The sequence below is a fragment of the Topomyia yanbarensis genome, chromosome 1, assembly GCF_030247195.1.
Source record: "Topomyia yanbarensis strain Yona2022 chromosome 1, ASM3024719v1, whole genome shotgun sequence".
NCBI classification, from domain to species: Eukaryota; Metazoa; Arthropoda; class Insecta; order Diptera; family Culicidae; genus Topomyia; species Topomyia yanbarensis.
In genome coordinates, this window is record NC_080670.1 from 50291883 (window position 1) to 50313076 (window position 21194).

At 39.2% G+C, this 21194-nt stretch overlaps 1 protein-coding gene across 1 annotated transcript; it reads left to right on the forward strand.

The window, feature by feature from the left end:
• The first annotated feature begins 8359 nt into the window (after positions 1-8359).
• On the forward strand, positions 8360-21154 carry LOC131676306 (zinc finger protein GLI4-like). The gene is made up of 3 exons (XM_058955422.1): positions 8360-10070; positions 19767-19928; positions 19999-21154. Exons 1-3 carry the CDS (start codon positions 8856-8858, stop codon positions 20575-20577), a joined length of 1956 nt encoding a protein of 651 aa, XP_058811405.1. The 5' UTR covers positions 8360-8855; the 3' UTR covers positions 20578-21154.
• Positions 21155-21194: the final 40 nt, after the last annotated feature.

Here is a 21194-nt window from a genome sequence, read left to right on the forward strand (position 1 = left end):
TTTCTTAAAATTAATTGGACATATTTTTAGGGGGGGGGGGGGGGAAAGTTTTGAAAATTTAGAGCATGGTACTCAAGTGAGAACAAGGATGTGAAATATACAGATCCGAAAACTAGTTATTGTTGTACTGTAGCAAATAGTAATGCGTTATAGTGCTGGAGTTACCAAGTTAATATTTTAAGTTTGATGCCTGCCGGCAGTCCGGCTTTCTCCCGTTGCACTTTCCCGTTACACACCGTCCTTATAAAACAGGGATTGACGACTCACATTTAGCGAACTGTATTGCACTACAGCGATTGACGATCTTATCGAACTCGAACCGGCTATATTTCTAGATAAGGGTTTCTCGATATGCGACATCTCCTGTAAAAACATAAATCTTCCCTACGCATGGAACAATTTCCCCCACAGAAACGCTTTGTTGCCACTAAGTGTGGTTATATTATGAAGACACAGCCCATGAACGATATTCATCAAAATTAGTTTGTAAACAGATTGTCAGAGTGTTTTGAAAACAGAAGGGGGACGAAACGGTAACCGCGCCACGCAAGGCATAACTCGTCTCAGATTGACTCATTTGCTCTAACAAAAGCATGAAATAATCACTTCTAAAGTGACTTCTCCCCCCCTATTTTCTGACCGGCCAAAAGTCAGCTCCCGGGAGGGAAAAACATGGGAAATAAATCAGCATGCTCAATATCTATCGTCTCTCAAATTTTAATGAGAGAAGTGTGAAGCCAAAGGGTAGGGAGCACATAGTCCCTAATGTCCCCTTCGTGCTGAATATATTGGATGGAATTGAGTGACATCTCTAACCAGGCGCTAAATTCCGCTGGTTATGGGTGTTTGGTGTTTTCGGTGAAACGTGATCCAGCGGTGAGAAAGTGGGTTTGCTGCAACAAATCGAGGAATTATTGAGAGATTTGAAAATGGGGTGGAGTGGATCAATTGGCGTGTTTTTCCCACGTGTGGTCAAATTGAACACAGCATCATTGAGCCGAGTCGGTGATAAATTAATTATCGTATTGCATTTTATATTACCAAACAATCCAAAAGGATTAAACGAATGTCCTTAGTCGAACGTTGAACTACCCACTTCACCCATCCACATACAAACACGCCAGCTGCTGTTTATCTAAACAGGGCACTAGAGTAAATATTTTTAATTGCGGCTTGTAATGGTAGCTCTAATTTCATTTTCTTGTTTTTTCGAACGTTAAGCCAAACATTAAATTGATGGTTACGATTATGGGTATGAACTTGGCTTTCGGTGGCTGGTGAATAGTATGAAAAACCACTTGAGATTCGGGTTCATAAAAGTGTGGGGGAACATGTGTCAATCGGAATCTTATCGCGGCACACATTTGGGGTGCACCGAATATACCAATGTGGATCTGAATCGCTTAGGTTTGATTAATTAAATATTAATTGAACATGTTATTCCTTCGCTACATTCAATATGTTTAAAATGGATAATAAGCGGAGAAAATGGATAATAAGCGAATCCTTCTCATCGGCCTAAGATTATGGTACATACATTCAGAGCTAACAAATTTCACGAAAATCAAACTGAAATCCGATACTTTTCTAGTCCTTAAAACACACTTCTCACATTGCCCGTTTTTCTCATCTGGCCCTACCGTGAATTCTACTTATAGTGGGCAGCCCATAAATGCATATGTAACCAGCAATCGTACAAGTTTGACTGATGGCATCGTGTCAAAAAAACGAGATGACAAGTCAGAACCAGAAAAAAAACGGTTTGAGGTCCCGTCAGCGACGTCGGGGTCATTTGCCCTGCATCGCTGGATGGATCGTTAAAGGAATCCCAGATGGTTGGATGTGAAATCTAGGACCGTTTCCACGTCTAAATGTTTTTTTTGTCGCCAGTTCGGTCGGACAGTAAGTTAATTACTATTTGAGTAATAACAAATCCAAATGTTTTCGATTTAGACGACGAACAAGTTTATTTTTCCTCATTCGGGCATGATCGGGTGTTGGATTGCGCTGATCGTTATGCTGTAGTTAAGAGGAAGATTAGTTTTACAGGAATGTCTCGTGTAAAGTTGAATATGGAATGAGCTGTCATAACCTTTGAGTGATTGATGAGCATTTATTTAGTTATGGCGTTGCAGTTTTACTTTTAGTGTTATCATGTTTCATAGGGTTTTGATTTTTTATACAAATAAACATTTCATGCACAGTTTTTTGTGGATAAACAAATGAAGCATTCATAGCAGCCCTGAGCATTATCACGAATCATTATTTTCACTGCTACCCAATACATTCAAACATTTTTGTAATAAATTATTTTTTGTCATTTTTGCAGAATTTATAGATGTTTGAGATTAATAAATTGATCAATTTTTCCTTGAATTGCAAGAGACCTGAAACCCGGGAGCCCTTCACACCTGTCCAGTATGGATAAGCATCACAAAAACCAAAGCCTTGGTCCAATTAATGAAACATGACCTTGTATTTTGACACACTCTATAGTCAATTGTTGGTGTACAATGAATTTTGCATAAATTTTGCTTGCAGTCATATATAAAAATATATAACCTAAAAATAAAACATTTTTCATCTGCCCAAATAATCGTTACTGCCAGCGTCATGGTATTAACCCATAATTAGTTTTTAAAGTTTTTGCGCTCGATCTCAAGAAATGTCCAAAATTTCATCTACAGATGGGATACACAAATCAATTTGTTTTTATGTTTTATCGCGTATTTTTTACTCTACATGGGCACACTTGCTGCACGTGTTTCAAATATGGAAATACTATGAAAAGAGGTAAGACCTAAAGTTTCGGCCTGGAAAAACAGCACGACACATGTTCTACCAACCATTTTTTTGTGTTTCGACTATCACTTCCACACAAACACTGGAAGTGTGCCATTTTAAATGACTTTGGCAAAAAATAGTCGAAATTTTTTTGATAAGCTACACGAAGTATTCAATTCACCATGCGCCTAGCAAACACAAACCGGTTTTTGGGCGAATGAAGTTTGTGAATTAGGGTTATAATTCTCAGGTCATCGGAAAGTAAATTCAAAGCCGTTACATATTACAAATACAAAGTCGCGTTTTACAAATGCTTTTGTGAGCTTTTTAGCCTTGTGGCACCAAAAATTTTTTTTTTTGAAATTATCATTGTCTATAAGTCTAATTACGCTATCCAATCTAGACACTACTAACTCTAAACGACAATCAAACAAAAAACCTGTACTAGCCTGCCCTAACTCTATTAACTTGTAAACACACATATTTGAATTGTGTGCACCGATTTTGGCCTTACGGAAAACCGATCAACTCTTTTCCATCCTTGCGCACTCCATGTATGGGGTCAAAAGTGTGTTTTATTTTTAATGTCTCACTCATAAATATGTTTTTCTTTGCTTGGTTTCTCGTAAATGACTTTTTTTTTCTTCTATTTCACTGCTCTTCGGCATTCGGTATTGAATAGAATTTACAGGAGTATGTACCGCTAATATTGAGATTTAGTTACTTTATTATTGTGCTGGTGGATGGCCCTTACCACGTAAACCCATAAGGGTGGAGGGATGGGGGGAGGGGTCATGAGAGCGACGCGAATTCGAAAATGTCTACGATTGTCTACGAAAGGGAGAGGCTATTTATACGTACTCTTTTCGGAAGAAAACCAAATATGTATCTATACCACATTATAATCAAATGTCAATGTGCAAAAATAGTACTTGGAGTTTTTCCACACTACTTTTGGAGTATTTTGCCGTTAGGTGGGGAATCGAGTGTCACTTACGCAGATAGGGTCAGTTTTTCTAGGCAATACTCCCACGAGCCGGCCGTTTGGAGTTTAACTTGCTTTTGTTTTGAAAACAGGATACTCTCGGTAACCGGCTACCCAGAGTTTAAAAAACCATCAAGCATATTTGTGTATCAGTTTTAAAGAACCTCTGACAGACAATTGAGTTAAGATTATTACTGCATTACGCCTCGATAGTGGTACATGGAGGAGACCGAGACGGCTTATGGGTCTTCTTAAAGTAACGAGCAACCATTAGTAGACACGACTCGCAGTGGGGGTGATTGTGTGTCGATTTATCGGTTGACTACGTCATCGTTCAAAGGCTTGTTAGAGAAATATAAATTAGGAGCCTATAAGGGTTAGTGTAGTGATGATTGTAGTTTTTAGTACAAGTCTAAAATTGTTATGCGCTAGTCGTACGTCTATCTGTGTATGTATTCGTCTGAGCATTTGTGACAGCTGGGTCAGAGAATGGATCCAGAACTGACGTATATGATAGAACAGCGGGTAATCCTTCCTAGGATTCGTTTGTTACTTTTTCTGGAGTTCAATTCGAGCATTCGGCAGAATCGGATTGGATAAATTAAGGTACGATTAATTTACCGATTCACGTGAATTATTTCCGGTCAGCATAGCATGATAAAATTCTAACAGAAGGCAATCATCGTTAATGGAAAATAAGTAATATTTGCTGGTATTTAGACGAGTTCAAGTAGTTTGGCTGCATGTTACATGTGTTCGTTTCTTCTACTTCTTTAGTCGGTTTTTGTTGTACTTCTATTGTTTTGCTTTTCAACTATTCATGTATTTTAAAAATAATATTGGTCAATTCATACGCTTCTAATTAATCTCTTTTTTCTTATTTTAGCGGCTTGTTATGTTTCCTTTTAGTAATATATCATAAATTAGATTCATACTAACACTCACTAACACAATTAATTGCATATTCTCTCGTATATACTTACAATCTTTCCTATTCCAAATGTACAAACGATCGTGGCATTCGCGATAACACAAACCTGCAATTGCAATCATTCACACATTCTTACTTCCACGATCTCGCCAATCTTAAACGCCCCGATAATTAAATGAACGTTTTAGCACCTCTAAATTTACAAACGTGTTCTCAAGCCCACCACTCGCGCGATTATGAATCGGTCACATCCGAAAGTCTCTACCGCCACTTGGACCAATAAAAATGACGCTCATATTCACTAGACAACAACAACATTGGAACATAAGCGGGAATCTAGTGCTATGGGGGACATCTTTTCTAGTTTCAGAACACACGATCGTGAAGACCTTAGGTCCACATATATCTTAGCCGTACAATAATTATCACATTCAAAATCACGGTCCTTTGCAATTGGCCTTGAGCAGTGTTTTCATGGGTTAGATTTTCCGTCTCGACTGCAATTGTGAGTGATTCTTCCCTTCCGAGACCCTAGCTCTACAATTCCAGGAGGATAACTCTCGTAATAAAAAAGAAAGAGCTGCTAAAACTGATGTCAATGGCAATGGGTGGGCGCTAGGGGGTTAACCCCCCAAATTTTCCAAAAAATATATTTTAAAAACCTTGTTTTTTAGCGACTTTTAACAAATTTGTTGCTCATTTGGTTTGAACAAATTATTGAGAAAAAGTTGAAGAAGGCTATTTCTAACAACCAGACAATGGTCACGAGATTCAGTATGCTTTATACTTTTGCTCTAACCAGTGCGAAGCGAACGACAAAAATAGTAACTTATATTGTGTGCCTTGTCTGAAAAATAAAAGAACCTGTTACTATTATTCTTGCTGTAGTAAACTGTCGAGATGAGTGAGTAGCAGAAGCAAGAAGTGGTGCTCCGGCCAAATATGGCGATTAGAAAATTATTGATGACTCGCAGAGGACTGAGCATAATGCGGAACATTTCCTGAAGGTGTAAATGGAGGTTAGACTGAAGGTGTAAATGGAGGTTAGAAGTCGCGTTTATCGATTTCTACCACGTCAGGCATTTAGCGCCCAACAAATTAGCCCAGACGACATCGCTCATTTCGAACAACTTAAAACACATGGTTGTGTGTCACAATGCTATAATTGAGATCCTCCTTTCTATGGACGATGAGAAAATCAATGTTCCGCTACAAGATCGGATACCGCTTACTCACAAATTCATGTCACATTTGGGATAAATGGAATCCATTCCAAAGGGCACGTATAGGAAATACTTTCCGGTACAAAACATAATGCGATAGTACCGTTACACAGAGAATTCTTTGCTTTTCTTATCAAGGTCAAATTAATACGTGCCAGTTCTGTGTAAAAAAACGGTACATTACGGTCTACCCTTCTTAGAAACCGCTAATTTTGAACAATTGCAAATTTGTGGCAGCAGCTCAGGTAGTATTGACAACGGCAAAAGTTGCGTCATGTACCTCAAAATCTACAACCAGTACAATCATTGAGGAAGTTCACACTCGTAAGGGCAAGAAGCAAAGAAGAAATCAGATATTCCCGAACATAAAGGCAGCAACTACGATGATGACACGGAAATGTACAATAGCGAGATAGAAATGAATGACTCTCCCTCCAAGACATAGTTGATGAGCAAAAAATATTTCTACGCCTCGTATACAGGTTTCCATGTGCAATGGCTAAACGCTTGCGCGATCTGTCATTTAACTGTTATGTTTCCAACAAAAAACACCTTTAACAGGCCAACGTGGGTACCCGGGTACCCACAAACTGCAATGCTCATAACTATGGCTTCCTTTATCCGATTTGGACACTTAGATTTTTTGGATTCAGGAACTCGTCCACTTTTTGATTCTGTAAAATTGAACCGGATGAATGGATCTGGTGCTTGGTAATCCGGATTTTCCTGGGTAATGTTCCTGTACTAGGGTATGATTTGTAAATTTTAATAATGTTCTAGCAATGTGAGTATCAAAACTCTTCAAATTGTCTCGGAAGTCAGTTATTTATTGTTACGGGACCCAATGGCAATTTTAAAAATGGAATTGGAATGAAATGGCCACTCACGGCCCCACGGGAACCTGCTCCGGAATGTCCGTTCCGGGGTCAAATCACCAAATGGTTCCAAAACCACGAGATATAGCCTACTGATGCAATTCCAAGAATTTTGATACCCATATTGCTAGTATTCCATTGAAGTTCACAAATAGTATCCCAGTACTGGAACCTGCTTCCGGAAATCCGGATTCCCGGGAACCAAATGAAGCAACTTGATTCATGTTTACCAAGTCCAAAAGCGGATGTTCCTGAATCCAAAACACTGAAAATCATCAAAATCGGTTGAAAATGACATTAGTTATTGGCATTTCAGTTTTGTGGGTACCCGGGTACCTACGTCGGCCTGTTACGTAGTAAAAAAATTCAGGAGCCCCTCATATTTCCCCCCTTACTATATCAAGAATATTATTAACCCAAAAGCTTGACTTAGTGAAGTTCTAAGATGTCGCAAAGTTTCAATTTCCAGCTAAGGATAAAACATAGGAATTTCATTAATTGAAACCTAAAAAGGTACCCGGGTACCGCGTCGGATACATAACGGTTAAACTCGTTTTATTATATGTATTGTTTACATAAGGAAATATATAAAAGACCCACGGCTCCGCTTGTTTGAATCTTTGAATTTTCATATTCATTGATTTTTTTTAAATTTTAACCTTAAGGTCATTCGCCTATTCGGGCTAGAAAAATCTCTTATGCAAATTTTCTATGTGCGGGCCGAGACTCGAACCCAGATGCGCTGCGTACAAGGCAATCAATTTACCAATTACGCTAGGCTCACCCCGTATTCATTGATAAAATATCCTCTCTGTCCTCTGTTTAGCAAAATGCTTGAATGCTTAAATGCACACCTCTCTGTTAACTTGAAATTTTAAACTCGATTACCTCGAAATGTTATTGCTCCAAAAATGCTTTTCCGTGATCACGATTGCCGAAAAACTACTCAACATATCTTCATTTGTTCGTTATTATTTTTTCTTGTGCCTTAATGATTTCTTTTTTATGCATAAATTTATATTTTGCTGATAAGAATTAACACAATTTTTACAGAAAATGCTCCCGTATGCAGAAAAAAGCTATTTATTCGACTAATCGTTAAAGTATGTCGAATACTCCTATACCAATGGAATTGGAGTTTTAGGATTTTAGTTTATCTGCTGGACTTCCATCGTGATCATCACAAGCCTCTTTAACAAAAAGGGTGTTTGGGGAAAAGACCATAATTCCACTAATTATCAATATTCATTTTCTAAGCTAATGTTTGATTTTTTCTCCGAAAAATGTACTATCAAAAAGCTAGAACATTTAGGGCCGATTTCTTCACTCTCGCTTAACGCTTAAGCCAGCTTTAAACGTACTGGTGAACCTGGTTTAAAAGTTAAGCGAGGGTGAAGAAATCGGCGCTTAATCTATTAAACTTTCTTCAAATTTTTTTCGCAAAAAGGTACGTAAGTCCTTAAGCACTAGGAAAGATCAAACGTAATAATGCATCGCCCCTGGGACCTGCATACAGTTTGCATTCTGGTTTTGCCCTATCACTTCACTTCGAGTGGCCGCCTAATTAATCTGCGGACATCCTAACTATGTTCGTTACACTTGCTTTCGGGAATGCTTCGCCGAGTGCAACCATTACGTCTCACTCTAGCACGCGTATTTCCAGCGACACGATCCCGATTTTTCCACATTTTCCCACCACCCCGCCCGCTACCGCTGCGTCAACGGTAGCATATCGCGAGATCACATCACCAACGAAAAGTAAGTGCCACACAGAAAACGTGCGTTCACCCAGATCTGACGGGACCACATGTGCACGAGACGATCCTGCTGCCGTTGCTGAGATGGTAGATGAGAAGCGAGATCAGCTCTTGCTTCTCTTATTTTTGTCATTCGTTTCCAAACGCCCGATCCGTCAGGACGTGCTTTCCGATTAGTCATCTGAGCATTTGTCAATTTTCCTCTCGATCGCGCTACTCGCAGCCTTCCCGCAAGTTTGTACAACACATAGACGGGTGTGTTCGTGTTTCAATTTATGCAGGATTTGTGATGTGTTGAAGATGTTTGAAAATAAGATGTTTGTTTCCAGTCAGGTGAACAGTGCACAGTTTGACATTCCAAAAGTTATCGATATTAGTGTACCAATCGCGAATTTCAGTAATATGTCACTGCTGACCCCGACTACGCCCGGTAATCTTAAAGACCCGGTTTATTTCGGGGAAATGTGTCCCGATGCAAAGATGTACTATGGTGATAAACCAAAGTGTTCGTTTTCTCCGGCATCATCAAGTCATTCATCGTATGAAGATAATAATGGCGAGTTAAGCAATGAGTTCCCTGCATTGCTAGGTGGATCAGGAAGTGCGTGTTATACGAGTTACGTACAGCACTCGACCACTATGCAACAGAAGAACGATGATCTGTACTTTAAATTTGATCCGGAATACATCGAAAAGCTGCAGTCATCGGTGTGTTTATCTCCGGCGACCACTATCGCGACCCCACTGACCTCCAACAGTGTTGTAAATTCTGAGTACTATAATTTCAATGACGTGAATTGCCAATCCAAAAACCAAAGTCCGTGCTCGTCACCTTCGTTGGACCCCTGGATCACTTCATCGCTTTCAATGAATTTCACAAACCCATCATCACTACATCCGTCGGTCTCACCGAAGCACAGTAACGTCGATGCTCAATCTGCATTTCAACAGTTACCTTCGATCAAATCCGCCTTTGGCAGTTCCATTCAATTTGATGATAGTTCTAAAAACATTGGTTTACACAACCCGCAAGCCTGCTATATGATCGATTACTTCGATACGAGCTTCTTGGATCAGTTTAATCAAAACGTAGAAATCAGCAACAACTCGAACACGAGCAGCAACAGCAACGATGCCTACCAACATCCGGAGGAAAACTACAACCATTCTGAGTTGGCTGAAAAACCGAACCGAGAGTTCAAGGATATTTGGCAGCAAAAGCAACCGGAACCGGAACGGCAACCTATGGTAAAGCGGGAAATACCTGATGAGGACGACGAGGAAGATGATTCAGATCAACCGCTGGAGTGCCTCTGGATGGATTGCAATTTGAAGTTTCCCGATCAGGGTACTCTGGTGACGCACATCGAGAAAAAGCACGTCGAGGTGAAAAAAGGAGAAGAGTTTGCCTGTTACTGGCTGGACTGCCCGAGAAGATACCGGCCATTCAATGCCAGGTACAAGCTGCTGATCCACATGCGGGTTCACTCCGGGGAGAAGCCGAACAAGTGTCCGGTGAGTGTGTTTATTTACTTAATTCTTGTATGGGACATTCGATTAGTCAGAGTCACTAAACAGCTTTATTCTAATATGAATAAATGTTAAAAAGTGGGTGGAGTTCAATAAGAATCGAAATTTGTTTTTGTTGTTGTAACGACATTTAATTAACAAGGGACGGGAAGGTGTGAAATAGTTTTCAATATTAAGTAACATAGTACTCAAGTAAGAGTAAAGAGTTGAAGGAAGAAAGTTTAGAAAAGCGTTGAATAGGGTCATAATAGCAAGCTTATGTCGTTCTTCATTGAAAAACACCGGGGCAGTGGATTGCACTGGTTTTGCACTTTCTAACAGAAGTGGGAATGAATCACGTCTAGTGGCTTGCTCTTCTGCTAGAAAATGCAACCCCAGTGCAATCCACCGCCCCGGGGTTTTTCAATGAAAAATCCCATTAGAGTTTCCCGTCGACTTAACCTTTTGTCTTATACACGCAGCAGTCAGGATATTTTGGTATTGAATACGAATGACCTGAGTCTGCGGCATGTCGGACAAGCGTAAAGTCACTTAGTGAGTTATGTTGTCCGTTCCGACATTCACTGTCGTACATTTGTGAGCATATAAATTCATCTGACAAATTGTCTTAATGAATAAAAAAACTTTAAAGCTAACTATGGCGAACAACACGAAAATGGTTAAGTAGCCGTTGACGAAACACGTTGGACGACATATGGTCGGTGTTAAGTCAGACCGGACTAAGTGACAAAATATTGATTTCGAGAAAAACGAGTTTCAAGTTTGAATCGCAGCATCCTTTACATTATAAATGAAAATTTATTTTTGCCATAATTCTTGTTTATTGTTGCATATTTTAAATCTGGCAAGAGTCTAATGTAGCTGAAGAAATTCTTTATAAAGTACTATCATTATCTTATTTTTTGATGTTTTGCGACTTAGTCCGCTCTGACTTAACACCGACCATATTAAAGTCAAATAAATCTGCAAATTCGTTGAACCGCACGCAAATGAATCAAAACGGGTCATGCTGACCGTATTGCGTATTCCGAGGTTCCAGGGACAGGAGGTTTCGGCGACGAAGAGGTCTCTCTGGAGCGTACAAATTTAGCTGCATAAGCAGAGAGGGGCAGTCAATATCGCCCGTCATTAGTTTTGCAGCGAATGAAGCTTGTGAGGTGATCCGTCTTACCTCCAGCGGTTCGATGTTTAGCAGACGGCAGCGGTCTTCGTATGGTGGCAAGTTTATTGGGTCACGCCATGGTAACTGCCGCAGAGCGTACCTTACAAATTTTCGTTGAACACCTTCAATCCTGGCGATCCAGTTAGCATGGTAAGGGCACCATACCACAGCATTAGATTCCAGCAAGGAGCGTACGAGCGAACAATACAATGATCTTAAACACAAAGGATCCCGAAACTCTGCTGCAATTTTGAAGATGAATCCCAATTATCGGTTTGCTTTTGATAGAATATCGTCGTAGTGAAGTTTGAAGGTCATTTCACGATCCAGAGTGACGCCAAGATCCCTGATGTGCTCTACCCGCGTTAAAGAGCTTCCACAAACTTCATAATCATATGCAATTGGCGAACTTTTCCGATGGAAGCAAATCACGCTGCATTTTGCGATACTTAAGCACATAAAGTTCTTTTTGCACCATTCCTCGAACAAATGCAGCATACCCTTTAGCTCCAAGTAGTCAGATAGGCACTTGATGATTTTAAGAATTTTCGTATCATCCGCATAAAAGAAACGACAATCAGACGGAAGCAGCAAAGAGAGATCGTTTATAAATAATGAGAACAGTAACGGGCCGAGGTTACTACCTTGTGGAACTCCGAACTGGTTTGAGCACATTTCCGATGTTGTCGAACCTATTTGAACCTGTACACAGCGGTTCGTCAAGTACGACCTGAATCAAGCAACGACCATTGCTGAGAAGCCAAGTAATTCCAATTTTTTTAAGAAGATATGCGGCATCGATTTGCCATCCGGAATCCATGTTTCGTATGCAGTTCGTGGTAAAGTGCATAAGATTAGTCGTTACGGAGCGTTTTGGAAAAAAAGCCATGCTGTTCACTGTCTGTGTAACTCTTGCAGCAGGCGAACAGAGTGTCGTTTACGATTATTTCAAAAAGCTTTGAGCAGGCACATAGAGAAGTAATTCCTTGATAATTGGAAACATTACGTTTATCCCCTTTTTGAAAACTGGGAACAGGTGGGAAAACTTCCAGCGTGCAGGGAACTCACTTTGTTGAGCCGAGAGGTTAAACAGCCTAGCCAACGGGCTACAGAGAGCAACTGCACAGCGCTTCAGCACAGACGACGGAATATCGTCAGGGCCAGCAATAAACGAGTTTCAATTTTTGCATGGCAGCTACTACCATGTCGTCTGTTATACGCGGAATACTGAAATCAAACACATCACACGGCATCCGGCACGTTGCTTCTTCTATCTGGATCGGAGTGGCGGAACGATCATGGAATACTTGTTTAAAGTGCATTACAAAAAGGTTGCACTTCTCGGTTTCGGTGCAAGCAGTTATATTTTCTGAAAACATGGAGCATGGCAGCCCCGTTTCTTTTATTTTGGAATTGATAAACGCCCAAAAAAGTTTGGGGTTCCGACGAAGGTTCTCTTCAGTGCGCTTGACATGACGATTGTACAGGAAGTGATTGTAGCGGCGATATTGGTTGCTTGTGGCATTCAATTGTCTTTTAAAATACGGCGACCGGAAGCTGCAGTACTTTCGCAGGGCAGCTGATCGCGCTCGCTTGAGAGCGCGTAATCTTGGATTTGACCACGGTGGTTTCTGCGGGGCAGTTTAGGTGGAACGGAACGGGAAACAGCATACTTCACAGCGGCACTGAAGCACTCCACAGCTTCATCAATACTGGTGGACGATTCAATAAATTGCCAATTGGTGACTAAAAGCATAGCATTTAATGCGGTATAATCTGCTCGACGAAAGTCCAGAGAGTTCGAAATGGAAGGTTCTTCAAAGATGATTTGAGTGGGCAGATTGAATTCCACGCTAAGAGCCGGGTGATCAGCATCAATATCAATCAAGGACTCGATGGGCGATGACACTGCGGTGACCGGCAAAGTAATATCATTTGCGAGTACGAGATCCAACAGACGTTCGTTCCGGTTCAATAACTTGTTGATTTGAGTGAATCCATGTAAATTGAACCCATCCAAGAGAGCGGAGCTGGCAGCCGGCATATGCGAGAGTAGAGGGTCGACATATGGTATGTCTCTCTCAGAGAAACGCCAATGCAAATTCGACTGGTTATAGTCACCGAACAGAAGAGCGGGAGTATGAGGACTAAATCGTGCAGATATCGAACCCAACGACTCCACGTGTTCATTGATACTCACCGTATCAAATTTTCGGTCGGGAGGTAAGTATATAACTCCAATACTGAGTGCGTTTTGCGGTATATCAACAACGACCCACAACTGTTCGAGCGTATTGGAAATGGTTGCGGAATCCATGTAAGCGTTTAGTTTAGTCGACACTGCTATTAAAACACCCCCGCCGCGAGTCTTGAGGTTGTGTAAGGGGGACCGATTATTCCTAAAAACGGTGTATTGATGTCCAAACAGTTGTGCGGAAAATATTTGGGTATTTAGCCAGGTTTCCGTTAGGACGATTATGTCGTACTCAGCTTCCGAAACGGCCAAGAAGAATGCGTCTATTTTAGTTCTTAGGCCGCGTACGTTTTGGTAGTAAACACGGATACTAGTGGAGGGCTCTCCTGGATCGGGAGGCACGGGGGCTTCCTCAATGCTTGTTATTGGCTCCAGCTGGTCCGTTATATCATTCGCGCTAGCTTGCGAAACAGTATTATCCACGGAGAGTGTTGTAAAACTATCCTCAAGGCTACGGGCTGCGGACTGATCAGCAGCATCGAGTGAAGCGTTGGAGCAGCGGGCGGTGTCGTCGTCCGAAAGCGGAACATGCTGCAACACGGAGTGAATTAGTGTTGGGGTCGTGTAAAAAATAGTGTCCGTGTCGTTATCATTATTGTTGGCTTGGTATCGGAAGTTTCTGGCTGCTTATTGTTCTTGCAGTATACGTTTATATTTACGGTAAATATAATGTACTGTTTGTGCAGTGGATAAGCAAAAAAGCGGTAAGTAGAATTGATTGCTTGCTTTGCTGATAACTAGAGCTCAACATTTTTCTGTTTCTTCTGAGCGAGATGAAAAGGCACGAAAGTTTTGTAAGTAAGGGATTTTTGTAACATTTTTTAATTCCACTATTTCTTGTATGTACGACAGTTACGCTTCTATCGCAACCCTACTAGTGTGGCTCATCAGCGTCATATCATATCCTACAGTCGAAAATAGGACACTAATGATAGTGAAATCACAAACATATCTCGCTAAACCGCCCAGGTCAAAATCACGTTAATCATGTAAAGTCCTATATTGCATCAGCCACACGCTGTTTGCCTTTTCATATTGAACGGTGAAAATCGATATCCGTGTGTCATGTATTATCGGACACAATTTGTTGAGATCGAATATTGTCTGTATGTGTATGTATGTACTGTACGTGTGTTACCAACAATCTCACATCGGTTACTCGGAGATGGCCGAATCGAACTTAACTTGAAAGGTACAATGTTCCCATTGGCTGGCTGCTATTGAATTTCATCCTAATTCGACTTCCGGTTCCGTATAGTTACGGGTTGAAGAGTGCGGTCACACAGTAAATTTTCAATTAAACTGGTACCACCATGATATCGCGATGGTACTAAACTTATTAAAATGGATGCAAAATTACTTGGATTTGCAGGTCTAGATCCATAACAGACTAACCAGCGTCGCGTTGCTCACATTGGCCACCTACAATGGTTCTTGATTCCATAAAAGCAGGTACTGGAAAAGGAGTAAAATAATTTTCAGAAATTGTATTAGTATTTTTGATACTAAATGTCTAGTGAAACATCGAGATTTGATGTTATATCGAAAAACTTTTTTGATCCTCCTAGCAGTAAGATGAGACATTTCTCATACCACTACATTGTTTTTGAATAATTATTTTTTTCAATTTTTGCTGAATACGCACACGACTATAAACAATGGAACAAATAAATAAAATGAATCAAATAAATTCCGTAATTCATTTCAAAATAAATAAAACAAACTAAACTAGTAAAGTGAATAAATATTAAGATGCATAAAATAAATAAAGGAAACAAAAATGACTTCAATAAATAAAACGACTCGATTATTCGAGGAAAACGCTTCGATTATCCGGGTGATTTAAAAAAACAATCAAATTTTAACTAGAATGTCTGATTATAGTGCTCGATTATTGCAGTCAATAGAACTTTTTCCGGGGAATGGATGGTCTAGGGTTAACCTCCTCTCTGATCTGCCTCAAAAATCGCTTATCGCAATTATCAGCGATTTACAATATAAACAATAACCTAAATTATTGTGTTGTTTTGAACCACCCCTCGGTCCACTCTTAATTTTAACAAATTGCTTAAAAACTTTGTTTTTCTTTTGATTAAATCTCGGGTACTGTTTGCACTAGAACCAATCAGCGAGATGATTTTTGAAGGATTTGTTTAAGGAATCTAGATAAAATACTAGCTTTTAGCGGTAGTGTTGCCAAATATGCAACTTTTTAGTTCTAAACTAGAAGTACAATTTACTCGTAATACACCCAACGGTTACTGAAGGCCTTTTTGACACATAAAATGCCTACTTTGCTCGGTCGGTTTCCGACACTCTCTTCGGATTATGATAATATGCTTCTCAGGATTCCATTTGGATACTTTCCAGGATTCTGATCGAAGTTTTCTTAGCTTTCCAATGAAAACTATTTCAGAATTTCGATTCAATCCTTATCAGCATTTCTGCGGTGTTTTCTCTGAATTTTGATGCAGGATTCTAGAGAAAAGCTTCCTAGAGATCTGGTGGAATCCTTCTCAAGATAGAATTCCGCGAAGATTATGAGTTATTCTAGATGCTGATAGAATCATATTCCTATTTGCAATGACATCCGGTGTAAAGGTCAGATGAATATCCTGCTCTGAGTTCCAGTGGACTTTGTCACAATATTGTTCTCCAATTATCGCCTTCAACAACTGATTCCTGCTCAGAATTTCAATGGCATGTTGTTGATAAACGATTACGTTTCTAAACGACTTTAACTTTTGTATTACACAACATATGTTTACAGTGACAAGAAAGGCTCTCAACTGGGACTAATAACTAGCACTAACAGTTATAAATATTGCTGCCAGGGATAGTTTCCGTTAATGCCACCAAATGGATTTGGGAATGTTTTCGTTGTTTGGAAATTATATTTAAAAACTGATAAAACTTTCTAGTTTAGACTGCCTTCATCTACTTTTTTCATGCAATCCCGAATAGAAATGTACAGTAACAAAACCATGATTTTCACTGTGACAGCACAGTAATTTTACAATAATTTACAGTAAGTTTTAGTGTTATGCTACAATACAAAAACAATAAACTTTAACGTTTTTACAGCAAATTTCTATGTAAAATAAACTTTTACTGTAAAAAAGGGGGGTGGTTATGTATCTTAACATAAAAAAAATCGATATTTCTTCATACATTTTTTTCTCGATAACAGTAAAATTTAATGTGAATTTACTGTATCAGTTTTTTGCTGAACAGTAAAATTTATTTTTACATAAAGTTTTATCGTAAATCTACTGCGAGAACTCTGCATCGAACAATGTTGAAACAGTAATAACTATAATATTTATTGTTTTATGATTGTTTGTAGAGTAAAGGCTATTGTAAAATTCTATCCGAGATGGGACTATATCGGAAGGTAAATATTGAGCAGCTTCTAGCACTGCGGGAGAAGCACCTATCTTTATTAAACCAAGTTTTTCGTGTTTTGTGACGCCAACATTTCGAAGGAAAAATAGCTTTGGAACCAATAAAAAAGGGTTAACAAGATTCTGTCAGTCACTGGAGGCGATTTCAATTCTTGGGTAGCTCAAGCGAAGATGGATATTAGAATATGTAAACAGGGCGCTAGCAGTACGTTCTCGTTGAGGCAGCCGGATACCCACCATCTACATTACCTTTGGAAGTTCTTTGCTGGTTACAAACATGAGTGGGAGAGTTTGCAACGACTACATGTGTAGTGATTACCTGATAACCCGGTACTATACTGGTCAACTAAATGATGCTACAAGGACAAAGACAAGGATCTCTTTGTGGAGGCACAAGTCGCACGCTTCTAACTAGAATGAGAATTAAAAGAAACGCTGTGATATGTGATACCACCACGTAAATTAAACTGGAGCCAAGAAACAGACGATTCCCAGCTTACTTATTTTTTTTTATTCTAGTATACGAGAAATCGAATGATTTACCCCGGAAAATCGAAGTTCCGGGTAATCAAGTTTGACCTGTATTGCAGAAGACACACCTTATTAAAACAGTTTCTCTTAGATTTTTTGCACAAATAGCTATAAACAATTAACACATACCAGTAACTCGTCACCAATATAAATAATAAATGAAAACCAACTCAAAATTCAAATTACACCCTTTGAAATTCTATTTGATTTTGATTATATTTGATATCGGCTTGGGCCAAAACAGGTACATTTACATTTACCATAATAGGAAAATTTACCCTGATCATTTTAGTATTAATTTCTTCGCGAATGAAGCTTAAATCCATAAAATAGGTAACACACAAAAAGTTTGACTCGATTATCCGGATGATTCTATTATCCGGGGTGAGATTATTTTGAAATCCTCGGATAATCGAGTCCGAACTGTACAATAATAAAACTAATACAATGTATAAAATGCATAAAATGAGTAGAATGAATAAAACGATTAAATTAATTGGATAAAATTGAAATAGCTAAAATAAGTCAAATAAATAAAACAACCACAATATATAAAACAAATAAAATAAAATAATATAAATAAATAAATAAGTGAATTAAACGAATAACATAACAAAAGAATATCACTAATACAATGAACCAAATGAACAAAATAAACATAATTAATTAAATGAATAAATACAATGAGCAAAACAATAAAATTAACAAAAGGAGTAAAATGTATCAAATAAATGAAACAGGCATAGAGTTTATCACTCATATGAGTAAATGCGTCCGGATAATTTACCACTGCGACAACAATAACTCACATTTTCACACGAGAAGTAATTGGCACTCACACAACTTCTCCGGATTAATACAACGCATTATTTTTCCGGAGAAATAAATCGTCCAGAGAATGCGCGAATGAGTTGATCGTGGTATCCTTTTTGTGCTCTCAGCCTTGCTAACACTACCCCAAAACTTCTATGTCGCTTTCCTTGACAATGAAGCGTATATTTTAGCGCTTTTATTGATTTCCATGAAAATAAAATATTATCAGCTTCTCCGGCGAATAGGAAAAAATAGATAAATTTTATCGGGATTCATCTTATCTCGGAAAAGTTGCACATCGGATATGTTTTTTTTTCTAACGTGAGTGAGTGAGACTTACAATGCCTGGAATAAAATGAACAAAATTAATAAAATCAATGAAATTAATAAAATGAACCAATGTATTAAACAAACGAAATGAACAAACTGGCACGGTCATAAGATACAGGCTTAAAATCTTACGAACTAATTATTTGTCTTCCGCTGGCAGGAGTCGAGCTTAGGTAGCATTACTATGAATCGCTCAAGTCTGCCAATATGTCTCCCGGCAAAAACTTTTCCGTCTTTTCCATAAAAAACCGGTTCTCATGGTAAAGAAGGACAAGTCTGTCATTGCCGGGAGGCACGTTGGTAGACTTGAGCGATTCGTAGTAATGCCGCCTAAGCTCGACTCCCGCCGACAGAAGACAAATAATTACTCCGCCTATTTCACGTCCTTGCTCTCACTTGAGTACTATGGCTCAAAATTTCCATTACTTTTCCTACTCAGTGATCTCTATCTAATTGAATGTCGTTAAAAAGTAAAAAAGAAAATGTGACTACATATTAGTTGAAATAAAAAAGGAAAAAAGTGTGAACCTTCGGTCGGCCACCAAATAGCACAGATTGAGCACTGGGCAGTACTTTCTTCCGATTGACGCTCACCAATCGTTCTCATTGAATTTAACGTCATAATAATTTAATCGGGAAATGGTTTAAGGGAGACAGGCATACAACATTTCGATTGCAGATTATGAAAGTTCCATTAAGGCCATCTCATAAATTGCGTGTGAATAAGGAATGGTTAGAAGCATTTTCTATTCTTTATTGATTCTACACAATGGCATCAAACTACCCGGATTAAAATCTTATGAACTTTTCTGTTAGCACCAGGTTTGAAGTATAAAATATGTTAGTGTTGAAATGCGGGAATAAGCTGATGGCGGTGAATGGACACAAAACCCAAAAGATCACATTGGGCATTTTCGATTCGTTTTTGGCCGTGTTGAGGCCAATTAAGGTAAAATGTGGTCGCGTCAAGCTAAAGTGCTATTTTGAATTTTAGATTATTTTTATACATTTTTGCCTTTGAACGAATAAAAAATATTTGAGCGTAAAAATAATATTCGTCAAGACTCAAAACTTCATGCTGAAACAGTAATCGCAGAAATAAAAGTTTTTCTCCATCATAATTATTTTTAACGAATGGCCGCTTTTATATCTTATTGTATTTATATAACCAGTTTTTTATTTTGCAGTTTTCTGGTTGCGAAAAAGCCTTCTCCCGATTGGAAAACCTAAAAATTCACCAACGCTCACACACCGGAGAACGACCGTACAACTGTCAGTACATTGGCTGTACCAAGGCCTTTAGCAACAGCTCGGATCGGGCCAAGCATCAGCGAACCCATTACGATACGGTAAATCACACCCGAACCCCGCAGTGCCGTCGCATAACTTTTAATTGATATCCCCTCTTTTTTCCAACAGAAACCCTACGCCTGTCAGCTCCCCGGTTGCTCCAAACGCTACACAGACCCGTCCAGTCTTCGGAAGCACGTGAAAAATCATGCCTGCCGTGCGGAGGGCCAAATCCGTCGCAAATCACACAAAGAGCATACGGTCGGTTCATCGGTATCCAGTAGCACGATCAACTCACTTCGAAGACATTCGGAATCCTCCATCAGCAGCCAGTACGAACCACCTCAAACACCTTCAGCCGAAGCTGCCGACAACGGGTTCGAATTTGACGAAGTATTCGAGGATACCCCCAATACCGTCCCATCCGATATTGGAGCATGTCCTACCGGGAATAATGTAAACTTTAACGATATATCCAATTGTTTTGCGCACATGTTGCCACGAAATGGGGAACCCAGTTCCTGCGGTGGAACTAGCGTAGCCTGTCAGGATGAGTACATTTCGTACGAATGTGTGAAAAACTTTCTCGCTGATGGCGAGTACTTAGAGGGATACCCGATGGAGGTAGGGTTGATGGAATCCGGAACGGAGAGCGCTACCAAAATAATCCCTTCTTTCGAGTATGATTTTTTTGATAGCGTTGTTTAAACCACTAATGTAAATAAATCAAGGACAAGCCAAAGATTATTAATTTTTTAGAAAATACCGCTAAACGATTGTAAGATATTGGTAGTATCAAAGAGAACCCCGTACTTAAATGAGGAGCTTTAAGAAAAGATTGGCGTGTTTCTTCCGAAACTTTAAGTTTTTCGATTTGCTTTATTTAGTTATAAGCCAAAAACCTATTGAAACCAGAATCAATCCAAAGGACATTGCCAAATCGATGTAACCGCTTCCAGTAGTTTCGTATTTACATTAATAGATCTTATTCGCCTAGGCTAAGGATATGCACGTATACCAAAATTGTACTGTTATGAAATTGTTAGAAATTTTATCGACGAGCAGAAAAGCTAGTGCAAGCGCAAAAGACATGTTCTCTATTTGTATAGAAATTACAAAAGTTCAAAAAAGCATTTGTGATCATGTTGGTGTTTCTTTTCGGACTGAGTTTGTCTTCCTGTGGCCATTTCCGATGTGCTGTATATTTGAGGGAAAATCACAGCCATGTGAGACGAAGAATACTATGTATATATTTTTGCTGAGCTCAGATTTTTCCAAACATTGTTGGATCTCTTCTAAGGTTAGACATGTAAGTCGAATTATAA

Bases quoted from the DNA above. Each gene is read 5' to 3' on its own strand.
- LOC131676306 (XM_058955422.1), top strand. From the start codon at position 8,856: ATGTTTGAAAATAAGATGTTTGTTTCCAGTCAGGTGAACAGTGCACAG. The intron at 10,071-19,766 runs GTGAGTGTGTTT...TTTATTTTGCAG, and splicing joins AGAAGCCGAACAAGTGTCCG to TTTTCTGGTTGCGAAAAAGC. The intron at 19,929-19,998 runs GTAAATCACACC...TTTTTCCAACAG, and splicing joins AGCGAACCCATTACGATACG to AAACCCTACGCCTGTCAGCT.